Source organism: Plectropomus leopardus, chromosome 12 (assembly GCF_008729295.1).
Source record: "Plectropomus leopardus isolate mb chromosome 12, YSFRI_Pleo_2.0, whole genome shotgun sequence".
Taxonomy (NCBI): Eukaryota; Metazoa; Chordata; class Actinopteri; order Perciformes; family Serranidae; genus Plectropomus; species Plectropomus leopardus.
In genome coordinates this window covers 24,100,025-24,114,681 of record NC_056474.1, presented here as the reverse complement: position 1 = coordinate 24,114,681, position 14,657 = coordinate 24,100,025, and the positions used below count along the sequence as shown (strand labels likewise).

The following is a 14,657-nucleotide window of genomic DNA, read 5'->3' as shown; positions in this document are numbered from 1 at the left end:
CCATTGAGCTCTACAGTAGAAATTGCTCATAATTGCTTTTTTTGTTGTTCACTAATGCACCGTAAATATCCTTTGTTTTTGTGTTGTTAATGTGCTAACTGGCTATCTAATGTCTGGAATTCGCCCTGTCAGCCTTCCGTTTTTCCTTTTTTAATGAAAAGTACAGACTAAAGCTGCCTACTTCTGTAAAGAGTTGTTTCCCCTCATGCAGGCGTAAAACGTACAAGCTCATTGTAGTCTTTGCAGTGTGTTCATGTGCAACTTTTTGGCCAAGATGTGGGCAATGTAAGGTGATGCAACAGTTAGCCTTCATCGCCACTAGTTATTTGATATTGATGAGTCTCTGGGCCTTAAAAGTTTCCTTTTTCTTTTGTGGAAAAATCTAGTTATTCTTTGTTATTCAAGCATTTTTCAGAAATATTCCACAGCCTGACATGTTAGCTGCTACTTCAGAATAATTTCCTTAATTTCCCAGAATGACTTTCAACAAACCTTAAAGATGAACCCCGAACTTGTAGCACTTATCTGTGATTTTTTTTATTTGTTTGTTGTTTGTTTGTTCTACTTGAGAAGAGCCAAGTGTTTTTGATGGACTCAAAAGCACGTTTTTGTGGCTGTAATGCATTTTGGTCTTTTGAGGCTACTGTAGAAGCAAAAAGGAGTCTCTGTTTCATCAGTTGCAAGTTTGTCCTTATACAATTGTTGAACATAAATTCTGTTTAAGGGGGGATGGACATTTACCTTTGATTTACACGTTTACCCCTCTGAAGGTTTAAGAAAAATACCTGAGCATACGATAAAATGCACTTAGAAATTTAACATCCATTATAAATGACAGTTTTGTGCTTTTTTAAGTGATATATCATCTTTTCCTTCTAGTGCAGTGGTTTACATACTGAAGTCAACTGCTGTTTCAAAGGTCAAAAATGAAGAGTTTGCCTCTCGGGGCACTTAAAAACTTTTAAAGTTGAATAATCTGATAAAGGGACATGACTAGAGCTAAGAGACAATCTGCAACACAACAGTTTTTCAGGCATCATACTTGTTTGCTAAAGCCCAGTCATGCTTATGATGCACGCTGGATGCTGTATAAACATGCATTTAGTCGTGGACCCACCATCATAGCATGTGAATCCTCTACAGACTTTGTGATTCAATCAGCCACAGAGCAGCACAGAGAGAGGAAAGCTTTGTTAATCAAGGCAGACACTCTTTCCTACGATACCCATACAAACACACACTTTCCGGCACTTGAGCACTTAAAAATGCACTTAGACTAATGTTAATATGTTGTTGAACATGTATATACAGCGCAGACACATGCCTGCATATGTTTCACATACAGTGCATGTTTTACAGAAGTTGTACACAAACAGCATGCACTTCCAGAATACACACTTGAGATGTTGTGAAGCGGACAGTGGGTGGACATAGGGGTGTCGGCTGGTAAAGGATGAGGCGCTGCAGCGGTGGTGGGAGGTCCACACCGACAGCAGAGACTGATGAAGTCTCTCAGTGCGCTCAGTGGGATCCTCAGAGCCTCCCCGTGCTTCATTCTGCCATCTTCATATTTCTATTCACTGCCTCACTCTCTCTCTCGCTCTGTGCCTGCCTGTCCTTTTTTTACTCGGTAGAAAGAGTAGCTTCTGTCAAATCTCTGTTCACACTGCACTTTCTGATGTCTTTGTCTTATTTCACCACACACTGAGACAGAGCTGATGTTTTCTTATCAGAGTGAAGAGGAAAAAACATGCACACACAATCATTTTTCACTTCAGATGCAGACCAGTGGAAATATGTGATCAGATATCCTGCTTGTGGGGAAAAAAGTTACACTTACGTGTTCCTTACACTCTGATCTTAAGGTCTGTTCGTTAAGATTAATTGCACCGACATCATGGGGCCTCAGAGTCTATCTGTGACTCCAAATATTGATCTTTTCACCATGCAAAAGAAGCTAGATGAGCAGCTGTTTCCCTTCCCCCTACATACATTGAATAATTCACCATACAGCTGCTGTATCTGACAATTTCCTTCACTATGAAATGCTCAAATTGCTGCTGCATCATGGAAGTTTTCCATAATTCAAATCATTGAGACAGCTGGCCTGATTTAGAGTCCCACAGCAGCGTCAGCTATAAGGACCAGAAGACAAAACATGGCAAACAAAGCCAATCAGTTGACCAGACTGGTGTTTGGGGAGACGCCTCAAATCAGTCCAAATCCGGAAGCACTCGGTGTCCAAAAATATGTCTGAGAAAAACAGACAGTTTCATAGTTTGGGTGTGTCTTCACTAGCAGTCTGTAACAAAGTTAGGGTCACGTTCAAGAATAACAACAGTTATTAAAGGAAACCCTAAAAAACCCTAAAATCTTAACGCAAAAAAACACTAAGAGTTTGATGTAATCAATACCAATGCCACAGCAGCTATCCTTTTTTTTATTCTATAGTATGGTTCAAAGGTTTGATCCTACACTTCCCATAATGCAACTTGATAGAGTCTTTTAGGCCAGCAATGCCTCTGGTTTGTAACATTGGCTAAAATTGACTTTCTCAAGTAAAATCCGTTTATTGGAATGAGACCATGAATTGCAGTTTTTAGACAAATAAATTAGGCTCAGACACAACAGTAATTACTGTGCATATTTTCAGCAGCTGTGTGTACTCAAGCAAAGATGCATAAAACACTCTAGGAGGAACAAACACCAGTGCCCAATAATCCACTGCTGCAGGTTAATGTCATAAAAAAAGATAATTATGAGCTCATATTCATCCAAAGATCAGCCCATCTGTATTTGGCACCCATGTTTTCTTGCAACAATATAAACCTGCGTCTGTCTCCTGTGTATAGGTATGACTACGTGGAGGTTTACAACGGCGGTGACGAGCTTTCACCCATGTTGGGAAAGTTTTGTGGGAAGATTGCACCGTCTCCAATCATCTCCAGCGGCAGCCAGCTCCTCATCAAGTTCGTCTCTGACTACGAGACACACGGGGCGGGATTCTCTGTGCGCTACGAGGTCTTCAAGACAGGTATGTAGTGGTCTGCATTATGTAACCGCTGAAATGTCCTTGTTGTAGCTGCTTATATTGGACAGCAGCATCAGCTAAAAGCCTTAACTAGAGCAAAAGCAAAGCTACAATTACTCTGCTGTTTTCTACACACTCTGCTGAATGTGATGAATCACCTCATGGAAAGCAGCCAATTTAAATTCAGTTTTAGTTTAGCCAGGTTTCCACAGGTTTGTTCTGTAGCTTTTGGATCAATGGCGTGCAACACCTTGCGTCTTTGTACTATGAAAAATAATCAGCAGTTAATTGTTTCTGACATATTTTAGGAGGCTGTTCGCTGGCAGCAGGGGATGATAACAAAGATAATTACGCTTAATTATGTTAATTTCTCTCCTACTTAAGATAAAGGGAAATCTGGTGTCAAACATCGGGATTTTCAATTTGCTGAATTTTTCCCATACCAAGTTAAATGAGAAGGTCTGCACAGCAAGGAACAAAATCAGTAGAAACATCTTCAGCATGTCAAGGAATATGCAAGGCTAATACAGTGCAAGGTCATTCACAGAACGCACATTACACAGTAAGAACATAATGAGATCTTCCGGATCAGTCGTATGCACTCAACAAACACTCATCACATCTGACCTCTACCTCCACAACATCTGGCTCTCAACAGCAAAACAAAATGTATGTGAAGAAATAATTACTGCGTTATCCCTATTCCTTAGCTGAAGCAAGCCGTTATCTACTTGCATATGCATATTCAGCAACTTGGGGATGCAGGGGACACGTCCACTTAAATATTAAGAACGTGTAAAAACTACAAATATGGGGCGCCCAGTAACTCACCTCATAGAGTGGGAGCCAAAAGGCTACAAAGATTATGTCCTTGCCACAGCGGCTGCAGGATCAATTCCAACCAATGGCCTTTTGTTGCATATCATCTCCTCTCTTTCTGCTTTCACTCTAAAGCTGTCCTGTTGAATAAAGGTGAAAAGTCCTCTCACTAGGAAATAGATTTTTTTCCACTATTCTCCAGCAGTATTACATCTATGCTGACAGGGCAAGAGACACAAGAGCTCCAACAATCATTCAGGTCGTAAACAAACCCTGCAGGTTAGCCAAACTAATTTGGAAGAGAGTATGAAGGCATATGGTGAAATTATTCCTGCAGTTGTGGGAATCTTCTTAGTCCATGATGCAAAAATAAACACCTCCAAAAAATGAAACTTGTGTTTCCACACTCATGTCCAAGGTTGTCCAAACAGCCTGAACCTCTGGTACACCGACCTCTAAGCCTGCAACTTAAATAAACTCAAAGACCCAGAATGCCATGGCAGGAACAGTGAGTCCCGGCTGATGCAGGATGCAAGCAGGATAGACCTACATAAACACTGCCTGTCAAGGAAGGAACCTTGCTCCCGTGTCCTACATTTGTATTTGCTCTTCCCTCTGGGGTCCACTTGAGTATCTGCCAAACGGCGAGTCTCCTGCGACCACTTCAGTTTCCACCAATGGGGACAGGAGATAAATCGGGTAAAAAGCGAACATGCGATTACGTGAGATCTCTCTTCTTTTTTTGTTTGCCCCCCTGAGAGCAATAACTATTCACAGAATCACAGGATCCAGGAATAAGAATCCCCCCGTGGATTTGTGTTGAAAGTATTGTAATATGAAAAATGGATAGGCAAGTGCTTTTGTGTATTTAAATGAGGAGTGAGGCAATCAGACAAGTAGGGTGAGGGGCCCAATTCACACTACAGCTCCTCCAGGCTCTGCACTGCCTCTCGAATCTACAAAGTGTGGCCCCTCTTCTGATTCACCTTTCAAATCTGCTTGTATCGACTTTAATTTCAGGGTGCAGAGTGGAGCCGTGACTGATGAATGACAGGATGTTATTAGAAAGTCAGTGTAATAAATCTTTAAAGTAGGTCAGAAGAGTATCAGCTTAGAAGGAGCGTTGGTCCTGAACATTTTCCCGGTGGGATTTTTTAGCTTATAGCTTTTGTGAGATGTCTGATGATTTATATTTGAGCTTTGATCGCTTATATAATGATCAGATTGGGATTAATAGTATATTCATAGTACAGCCTGGGTCACTGTGACATTTACATTCAGAAAAGGTTCAACTTTATATAATTTTTTAAGGAAAAGATGACGGTGGTGAAAGTTTTCGGAATCTACTCGAACAGGGATGAATCGTCAATCGATCTATTTAAATGGGATTTCAAGGTTCCATATCCAGTTTCTCTAGTGGTATCTAGCCAAGCATACATCTGAAAACCTGGACAAATAAAACAAAAAAAGAATGCAAATGATATACTATAATTCAACCTTATTTTAGACACACAAGTATGTCATATCAGTATGAAAGTAAAAATAAAGACAGCATACGAGACAACAGAGCACCGACATGTTGTTTTAATTTAAGTGAACCACCCCTTTAATCAAATATTTCCATGTGACTTTGAAAGTCGTATAATGTTCTTAAGGGGTCAAAGTTCATTCTTAACTTTGGAAACCACAGTTTAAAAAAAAGTCTCCACAAGGTCCATCTAGTAGCTTTTCTGGAGATTTCACTCACATTATCATCCTTAGTAGGTTGCCCAGTTTTCATGGGTTTAAAATTTTGAAATGTTTTGTTGTTTTGTTTTAAAGCGCTTGCTGAACAGTGAGGTTAATAATTATAATAATAATATTTTTATTTGTTTTTAAGTTGCTCACCTGGTGTTCACCTCAGTGTATGGACGCTATGTACTAAGGCTGTTTCCATGCCACAGCATCCGCAGGATTCCAAATTGTGGCCTTTGACTGCATGTCATTCCCTCTTTCTCCCCTTTCATGCCCAAGCCTTACTTTAAAATAAATGCAAAAGCCAAAAAAAAGAAAAAAGAGGGCAATATAAAAACAGAAAGCCGAACAGTTCTACAAAAAACAAGCGAGACAAAATCAAGAAGTTAAGAAAAAGTTAAAATAAAAGGTAAAAAACTACTAAAAGACTACAATGCAAGTTGCAAAATGTCAATATAAATACGAATAAAAAGAATAAAAGCAATAAAAACACTAAAATTACAAAGACAACATCATAAAAGCGATGGGATGAGGATCATGTGATCTGACAAAAAGCTCAGCGTCAGCTACACCATGGGTCTTGTGGTGAGACTGAACATCTGAAAGATATTTCTTTCTTTTTTTCTTTTTTTTTTAAATCTGCTTGAATTGGATCCACACTCTGCATGTCTTGTATTAAAGCAGTTAGTGGATGAATAAAATGAGAATAAAATAAGCTTGTTTGATTCTTTAGAGTCAGATAAGGTCAGGTGGGCTGGTCTGAACCTGCAGGGTATGAACGAGGTGTACACATCCGGTGTGTGTGTCTCTGCAAACCGCTGCTGTCCCTCCTTGTGTTTGTCAGAGAAACAGAGCAACTGTCTTCCTGTTGTTGAGCACGTCCGGCGTTGTCGCCTGTCTACCGGCTACTGTTCAGCTGCAGGATGGACGTTTCAGAGCGAGCTGGGAATTTTTTCCCTGCATGCGTTTCATTTTTGTTGACATCACTTTCATGTCTGTTGTTTGTGTTGTGTTGCTATGTGCCTGTATCAATCTGTTTTTGCAATTCAGTGTGTGTTTGTGTGCAGTAGACAGGTGCACGGGACCCCAGGCTCATTTAGCTAATGGGCTGTTTGTCCTTGGAGGCAACAGGGGTGACCTGCAGATGAGATGGATGCTTTGGCACAGAAGAGGGGGTACAAAAGTAGGACAGCGCGCGCGCGTGCGCGCGCGCGTGTGGGTGTGGGGGGGGTTATGTGTGTTGGCCTCAATATGGGTCCTCTACCCTCTAACAAGTTAAAAACAGCACTTGTACTCACTCAGGTAATCCCCCTGCCATGTTGCTGCCTTCCTTCTCGCCACATTTAAAATCCATTACAGTCGTAGCAACATATTGAAGCTGGCTGCTAAATGGAGCTGCTGCTCTGGTTACAAACAAGCTTTTACTCTATTGAGACCTCCGTTTCTGTCTCTCTCTCTGTCTGTTTTTCTCCTCTGATCTCAGAAAGATTTTTTGCATCTAATGGTGAATCAAAACGTAGGTAATAGTATGTGATCAAAATTATGACATTTTGGGTATCAGACATGCAGGCCAACAGGAATAGGCATCCATAAAAAAAGCAAGGTAAAATGATTAGAAATACAGAATTTAATCATTAGCCTGCTGCTGGTCATTTAAAGGTATACTACGCAGGATTTTCCAACAAAAAAAGCAATGTAGGTTGTAAAACAGTGTACACTTGTGACCAACAAGTCAGGACTTTATTTAAAAAAAGTAGCGGTCAGGTGCCAGATCATAAGAAGCACACATCCTAGAGAAAGCTAAGAACATCGCAGAAACAAAGCTGAAAAATTCTAAATATGTGAAACGAGAGTGAATCTGGGGTTGACTTTGATTTTTGCTGTTGGTACCGTTTACAAACAGAAACTCGTAATTCCTGTATAGTATACCTTTTAAAGCCCCAGTATGCAACATTCAGAGCTTTAATGTAGCAAAACTCTTTGATTTGATATGGAGCAATATAGCGGTGTAATGGTGTCCTGAGCAGAGAATGAAGTCACACTGAGCATGTATATGGTTAGCATATCCTCATGTAATGGTTTGTTTTACAAAAATGCACACACTAAAGTTCACATGATATCCTATGAATAACATTATGACGTTATGTCCTTTATGTAAAGTTAGAACATAAAGTCGTGGAGGCTAGATTTAGGCAAGTGAAGTTACTGTGGTTATATCTAAGAGAAAAAATGTGTCTCCTGGTGAAAGTCCCAGAGAAAAAGTAGCTTTGCACTGCACTCATATGGTGGTTAACACTAATTTCAAGTTAGCATCATCACTGAAGCGTAGCGCCCATCCTTCTGTAACACCTTTAGCTCTGTCAGCACTGTTGTTGTTTTGTGCTATTTATGGAGTTAGGACCATTAGCTGCTAGCCACCAGTTCAGCCACCTCCATATTGAGAACCGTGTGCAGACAACTCATATCCTCTGAATTTTACATAATAAATAAAGCTCTCATCCACCAATCTTATCTGATCAGCACTGATGGATTGACACATCAGTATCTACTCCGCGAGTCACCACAAACTGCTGCTGAGGAAAAATAGGAAATTTCACCTGCGCTGCATTCACTGAACCACAAAAACCTCCGGATTTAGTGAGGAGACACAGAATGATACAAACAGACACACGCATTAACAGGAAAAAAACAAAAGAGAACGTTTGCTGTCGTTGCTGTTATTTTTTTAAGGCTTACTCTGGTTTTAGAGTCAATATCAGTAAATGGCTGTTTTTATGCAAAACAAGTGTGTTTAATTAAGATACAATAATAGGATTAAGTGTTCAATAGAATAATATTTTTCAGCATTAAAACAACTGAGAAGGGAGAGAAAGTAAACTGAAGAATTAGACTGATAAATGTTATGTTTATTTTTGGATTCTTTCTGTGGGTATGGTCTTTTATAAACCTTATTAACCTTAACCAATTTGTTTTAGCTTAGTTTTGAGATTTAGGAGATGAGAAAGTGCTTGTATGAGTTGTTTTTGGAGTTTGTTTAAAGTCTGCCCGGTTTGTGTATCTGCCTGTGACATTATCCCTGTGCCTTTACTTCTCCTCCACGTCTGTCATTATGATGAGAAAAACCCAAACACCACCACAAAAAGCCGTAACCCTTGTTCCGATGGCAACCTTCATTTGGCCTTAAAGATAGCATTTGGCAGTAGTGGGTAAATCTTTCGACAAATGAGCGTTGGTCTGGAAAGTTCTGGCACGTCCGCCTCTCTACTATGACCATAACTCCACCCTCTGCTGACCACAGAGCACATATCATTTATAAATGATAGCCGTGTGAGCGTCTTCAGCGTCCTGGTACTATATGTGCACCAACTCTTTGGTTTTATTGCAGGTTTTCTAACCAGAAACACATGTCTCAGCGGTTTAGGCGACTGAGAGGGTGAGGGGGATGTTTTCTTACTTTGAGCCACAGCTGATTGAAGGGTCGTTGATAAAAAAAAAGATGAAAGAGAGAAAGACAGATGGACAGAGAATGAGGCATGAGAGCAGCAAAGCATGTCTGAAGAAAGTCCAAACTCGGGTTAGTGACATAACACAATAACAGGTATGCTTGAACATATACAGTATATATGCAGTGTCACTGTCATTTATGATATGGCTTTATCTTTTTGAGGGCAGCTTTGTTTTTTTTAAGACATTTAAAGCGCAAACATGTTCTTTTTTCCACCTAGGAAGTGATTTTTTGGCGTTTTTTTTCTGATTTTTTTTTCTTTTTCTTACAGATAAAATAGACTTTGGTGGACGGTTCAGTTGCGGACTAAGGAACAAATTATTGTTTAAAGGATTTGGTAATGTTTTTGAACCTTTTTCTTTTTCGTGAGTTTGTGAACATGTTTGAATGAAAAAAAGCCTGGTTTAAACAGCAAGAAGATTCCTTTCTCCAGCAAGGAAGTGATTTTTTTGGCTTCAGTTGCAGATTTTTTTTAAAGATAAAATGAACTTTGGTGGACAGCTCAGATGGCCACGCAACAAATGGTTGCTGAAAGGATATTCGTAATTAAACTTTTTTGTTTCTTTTTTTCCTGAGTCAGTGCACTTGTTTGAATGAAACAAAACCTGGTTTGAGGTCTGGTGATGCTTTTTAGTTTACAGCATTGTTGATGCAGTGGTTTGTATGAAGTCAGCAATTTATTCCATTTCTTGGATGTTTGCTTGCTTGTCCTCAGAACAAAAGGTGCTGTGCTGCTCTCATCCACCAAGCTCTGAAAAGAATCAGCCGGTGATAGGCTAAAAAACAAACCTACAGTGGCCCACAGGGTTCACTTCTCACAGTAATGCATGACAGCCAATGTCATGCGCATGTATGTATTTTAAGATTTTATTTTCTGGACATTATATGGACTTTTTCAGGATATTTCTGCCCTGAAATCACATTCATGCCTGACCTTGATAGACATACAGCAACATCTCGTGAGGCCTAGATTTACTCAACCCATCTGCACACTTGATACACACACACTCTGCAAAGTGTGCCAGCTGAGCAGGATCGAAGGCTTCCTCATCTCTTCCACATCATTCATCATGTCGCCCTTTTAATGACACCACCTGTGTCAACAGCAAGGAGTCCACTGGAGAGTGTGTGTGCCTGTATGTGGATTCATGTTTACAGGCATGCTCAGATAACACGCAGGTCACATCTGGCCTGGCAGCACAAGAATCCCAAACACACACACACACACCGCTCATGCCTCCAAGGGATGCTTGACCCTCGTCCACGCCTCGTGTCGTCTTTCACCCACCGAGATCAGTCACCGTCTTGTAACCTCGCTCATGTCACTTCACGACAAGAGAGGTGTGAACTGCCAGCCGCCAGTTGACTGATGCGAGCCGACGCAGAGATTTTTCATGACCATGGACGTGACTGCAGAGAGAACAGCTTGTGTGCAAAAACACCCGACAATGACATAACAGCTGCCGTGTTCACCCGACGCTCTGTTTGTACTTTTATCAGCAGACATTTATGTCAAATGTTATGTGCTGAAAAAGGCTTTAATTTATTATCCTGCAACCCAGAGGAGCATGTGAGCATGCTTACGAGGAACAATGAGGTTTTCATGCGATTACACTGGGTGTTTTGTGTTGTATGTAACTGCAGTTATAGTGAAAGACAGCATTTATAGGGTCTCTCTTGCATTTATCTTGAGCAAAGTGCCAATGTGGTTTTAACAGTACTCTTATCATCACAAGCTGTATGGCAGATTTGCAAACCTTCCAGCTGTCCTCCTATGTTGCAAATTTATACATGGAAATAAATATTATGTTGCTCTAAATCATAAGAATCAAGGCACTGACTTAACTTAATGTCACCTACAGCCTATGCATTCAAAGACATATATTTAGTTTTAATATTGGAGGGTCGGAGGAGGTTGGAGGTCATCCCCCAAGAAATATTGAGTGTCAAATACCTAATTTCCAGCATTCTGGAACATTTTTAAGCATGACTTTTTTGACATTTTCATTTAAGTTTCTTGTAACTTTTAAATAATCTTTGTTAATTTTGGGGCCATTTCTTGTTAAGTTGCTCGTCACCCTTTTCCCATGTTTTTGAAAGAAATCAAGCCAGTGTGCTCAGGTATCAAAGGGTTAATGTGGAAACATCTTTAATTTCTTCAGAATAAAAGTCCTCCGCTACTTTCTTGTTTTTATTAAAGGGGACCAAATGCACATGTTTTAAATGTGGAGTGGGACATGTGACCCCACTGATACCTATGCCTGTGTAGACACTGAAATTGAATATAGTAAAGAAACCTTGTACCTTTTCAGAAAAAAATAAACCTGGCCAAAATGAACATTAACCTAATTAGAAGATGATCAGACTATATGTGGAAATATACCCCTTGATATACCTTCAAAGTTTTTCCTTATTCAACATAGCATTTTACAGAAATTTATGATGCTTTGTTCATATTGCAGCACAACAACCTCACACTACAACTCAACAATGGTGAGATGAATATAAAAAAGGGAGATATGTAAACACAACACAGCTGAGGATTTTATCACTATAAGGTGTTACGTGCAAAATGCATGAATGAAAGTGTGAGAAAATGGAACATCATTATCGGAGGGTGCAAAAAAACAGCAGACGATGTTTGTGGGGAGTTTTCTTTTGTGTGAGTAAGCCAATAAAACTTACATTTTTTAGCCAAAATCTGGGTTACACAGAGATTTGTGGATACAATTGATACATTATAGATGCCATACATACACAAAAAATGTCAGTCAATTAGAAGCAAGAATAGAAAAAAATAGGTCTTAGTAATAATATTTAAAGCTGAAAGATGGACAAAGTAACACAGTGAGTCCACACAGTATAAAACAGCTCTGCCATTTGACTTCCCACTGAATACAAATTATGAGGTCATGGTTGGATGATTATGTAGGCTAGCGTGTGTGTGCATTTGGATGTGTCTAATGAGCTAATAGGCTTCTATTTGTCTGTTTATGAGTGTATCTGTGTGTGTTGTTGTTTGTTGATCAGTGTCTGTAAACAGCCTCTCAGTGTCTGGGACTGTCCATAAATATCTCCACAGCCCAGTCACAACACAGACATGGACGGCTCCAACAGGGGAGGGGACGGGGTTGTCTGATTGGATGGAGCCAACATGGGTTTAGTTAAAAAAAATAAAGGTTATGTTTGAAGAATATCTGAAATAGTCTTTTAATTGGTTACAGGATCTTACAGACTGAATTGGTAATTTTACATTTTTAAAATCAGCCATTTTTAAAGGGAGTTTGTTTACAGATCCAGTGAAGTGTTTTTTCTTATGCTATGATACTATCATGTCTCTGTCTTTCAAACTGGTGAAAAAACATTCCTGAAAAGTGAAATTTCCTGTCACACTGAGAGGGATTTTTTACTGAATTTCTACCATTATAAAGAAAAATTGAAGGATTGTTTTTTTGAGGTGGCTCATATTGTTGCTGGCCCCCATACACAGCAGTACATTGCATACAAGGACTCAGTCAAATAAATCTATATTCCAGTTAAGTCACAGCTGTTAGTGTTTCGGACTGTCAACGTTTGAAACACCCAGAAAGGTCAAAAACTGACTGTGTTTCAGCTTTTATGGGCATTTCTGAGATGTCTTTATCCTTATTTTTGCAGCTGGAAAGAAAAAAAGGTCAAAATGATGAAATACAGACAATAACGATAACAATCATACAGATGATAAACCTAAACAGACAAAAGTTTTCTCAAAGAATATTCTGTCAGATTCAGCATTAAAAAAATGATGCATAGCAGCTATGAAAATTCAGCCAGTGTCTCATCTTTCAACCACTAATGGCTCATTTTGCAAAGAAAATACTGGAAGCCATATTCAAAGTGAAAGAGATGTGCGAACATCAACCCCTGAGAGTTCACACCTCTGTCCGGGCGAGAATTACTCACTCTGTCCAAACACATCATGACACTTAAAAAAACTCGCCCGTGTCTTCTCTCCTCGCAGGTCCAGAATGTTCCAGGAACTTTACGGCTCCCAGAGGCGTCATCAAGACGCCGGGCTTCCCCGAGAAGTACCCCAACAACCTGGACTGCACCTTCATGATCTTCGCCCCCAAGATGTCTGAGATTGTGGTGGAGTTTGACAGTTTCGACATGGAGCCCGATACCACGCCACCGCCAGGCGCCCTCTGCCGATACGACTGGCTGGAGATCTGGGACGGCTTCCCTGCAGGTGAGGAGAGGGTTCAGCTTGGGTGGAAATTAATGAGAAAAATTTTGATAATGTTTTTTGAAACCTGAGAGGGTAAAACAGGAGCGCAAGACTAAGAAATATTTCTTTTTGAGTCTTACAGGAACAACTTGAACTATGACAGATGCAAAAATATTATGCTGCTACAACTTGAAATTGTTCATGTTTTCACTTGTTTAACTCAGACGTCCATGTGTAAGATGGAGATTGTAGAAACACATTTACCAAACTAGCTGCAATTTAAAAAAAAACACACACACAAAAAACATATTTTTTGGCTGCTGAACTTGTCTTTCATAAACATTTTTGAACTTTCAAGGCCTTTTTTCAGCTTGAGACCATGCCTACAAAATACATACTACCGGCTGGGGTAAAATAACTCAGATTTAGGTCAATATACGCTATAAAAAAGTGTGAACGAGGTATTTTTGCAAGTCCCAAGTCAAGTTTTCAGCTTGAGCCCTGTCTCAGGAATTCCTATGGCTGAAGAAAAAAAGAAGAACCTATGAAAACGGATGCACTTCCAAAAAAGAGCAGCGACATCAAATTTAAAAATGTCAGAAAGAAAAAAAAAGATGAAGGTGAAAGAATTGGAGGAGAAACAACAGGACTGCGTCTCCACAGGTGGAGGGTGAGAACAGGGAAAGTGGGATGCAGATGCAGAGGATAAATATGCGGAGCTGTGCTGCAGCGGAGAGAAGAGAAGGATGAGAAGCGCTTGGGACCGCTTCCCCCTGCAGATGTTGACAGAAAACAGACAGATACAGACAGAGACATGCGGAGGTGAAGGGGAGGAGGAGGGAGGAGAACAAAGGATGGATGGCTTCCCGGCAGGTGGGACGAGCTTGGCTTGAGCGATGGAGGCGAAGGAGAGAGCAGAGGCAGAGAACAGATTGATAAGGACGAGAGGGAAGATGTGGGCTGAAACACTGGAGTAGGGGAAGCAGGAAGGGATATGTGCTTACACGTTTCATTTTTGGGATACAGCTTTTAAATTATTGTGCATACATCAGCAACAAGAGGATACATTTGAACTGGTTGCATTTTGCACTTTCAAAGAAATTGTATCACATAATTTAAGAGCCTAGTGTCTTTAGAATTGTTGTTTTTACAGTCATATTTTGGAGCATTCATCCTTACCAAAATGTTTTTCAAGCCATTTCAGGATTTTGGAACAGAAGGATAACACTGTATTTTCCTGTCCTGGCTGCATATGCAATTGGTCCACTCCTTGCCTTGATGTGTTGAGTTGACTTACGGTCATAGGTCACAAGGATGCAGGTTTTGTTTAAACATTAAGCACCACAAGCAGAGTGCTATTT

The 14,657-nt window shown here is 40.1% G+C and overlaps 1 protein-coding gene across 1 annotated transcript in view; it reads left to right on the top strand.

Moving 5' to 3' along the window:
* Positions 1-14,657, top strand: part of LOC121951246 (neuropilin-1a-like) — an 86,575-nt gene that overhangs the window by 23,363 nt on the left and 48,555 nt on the right. Inside the window, exons 3-4 of the mRNA XM_042497511.1 lie at positions 2,853-3,034; positions 13,090-13,317. Coding sequence (XP_042353445.1) covers positions 2,853-3,034; positions 13,090-13,317 — 410 coding nt within the window. The remainder of the gene's footprint in view (positions 1-2,852; positions 3,035-13,089; positions 13,318-14,657) is intronic.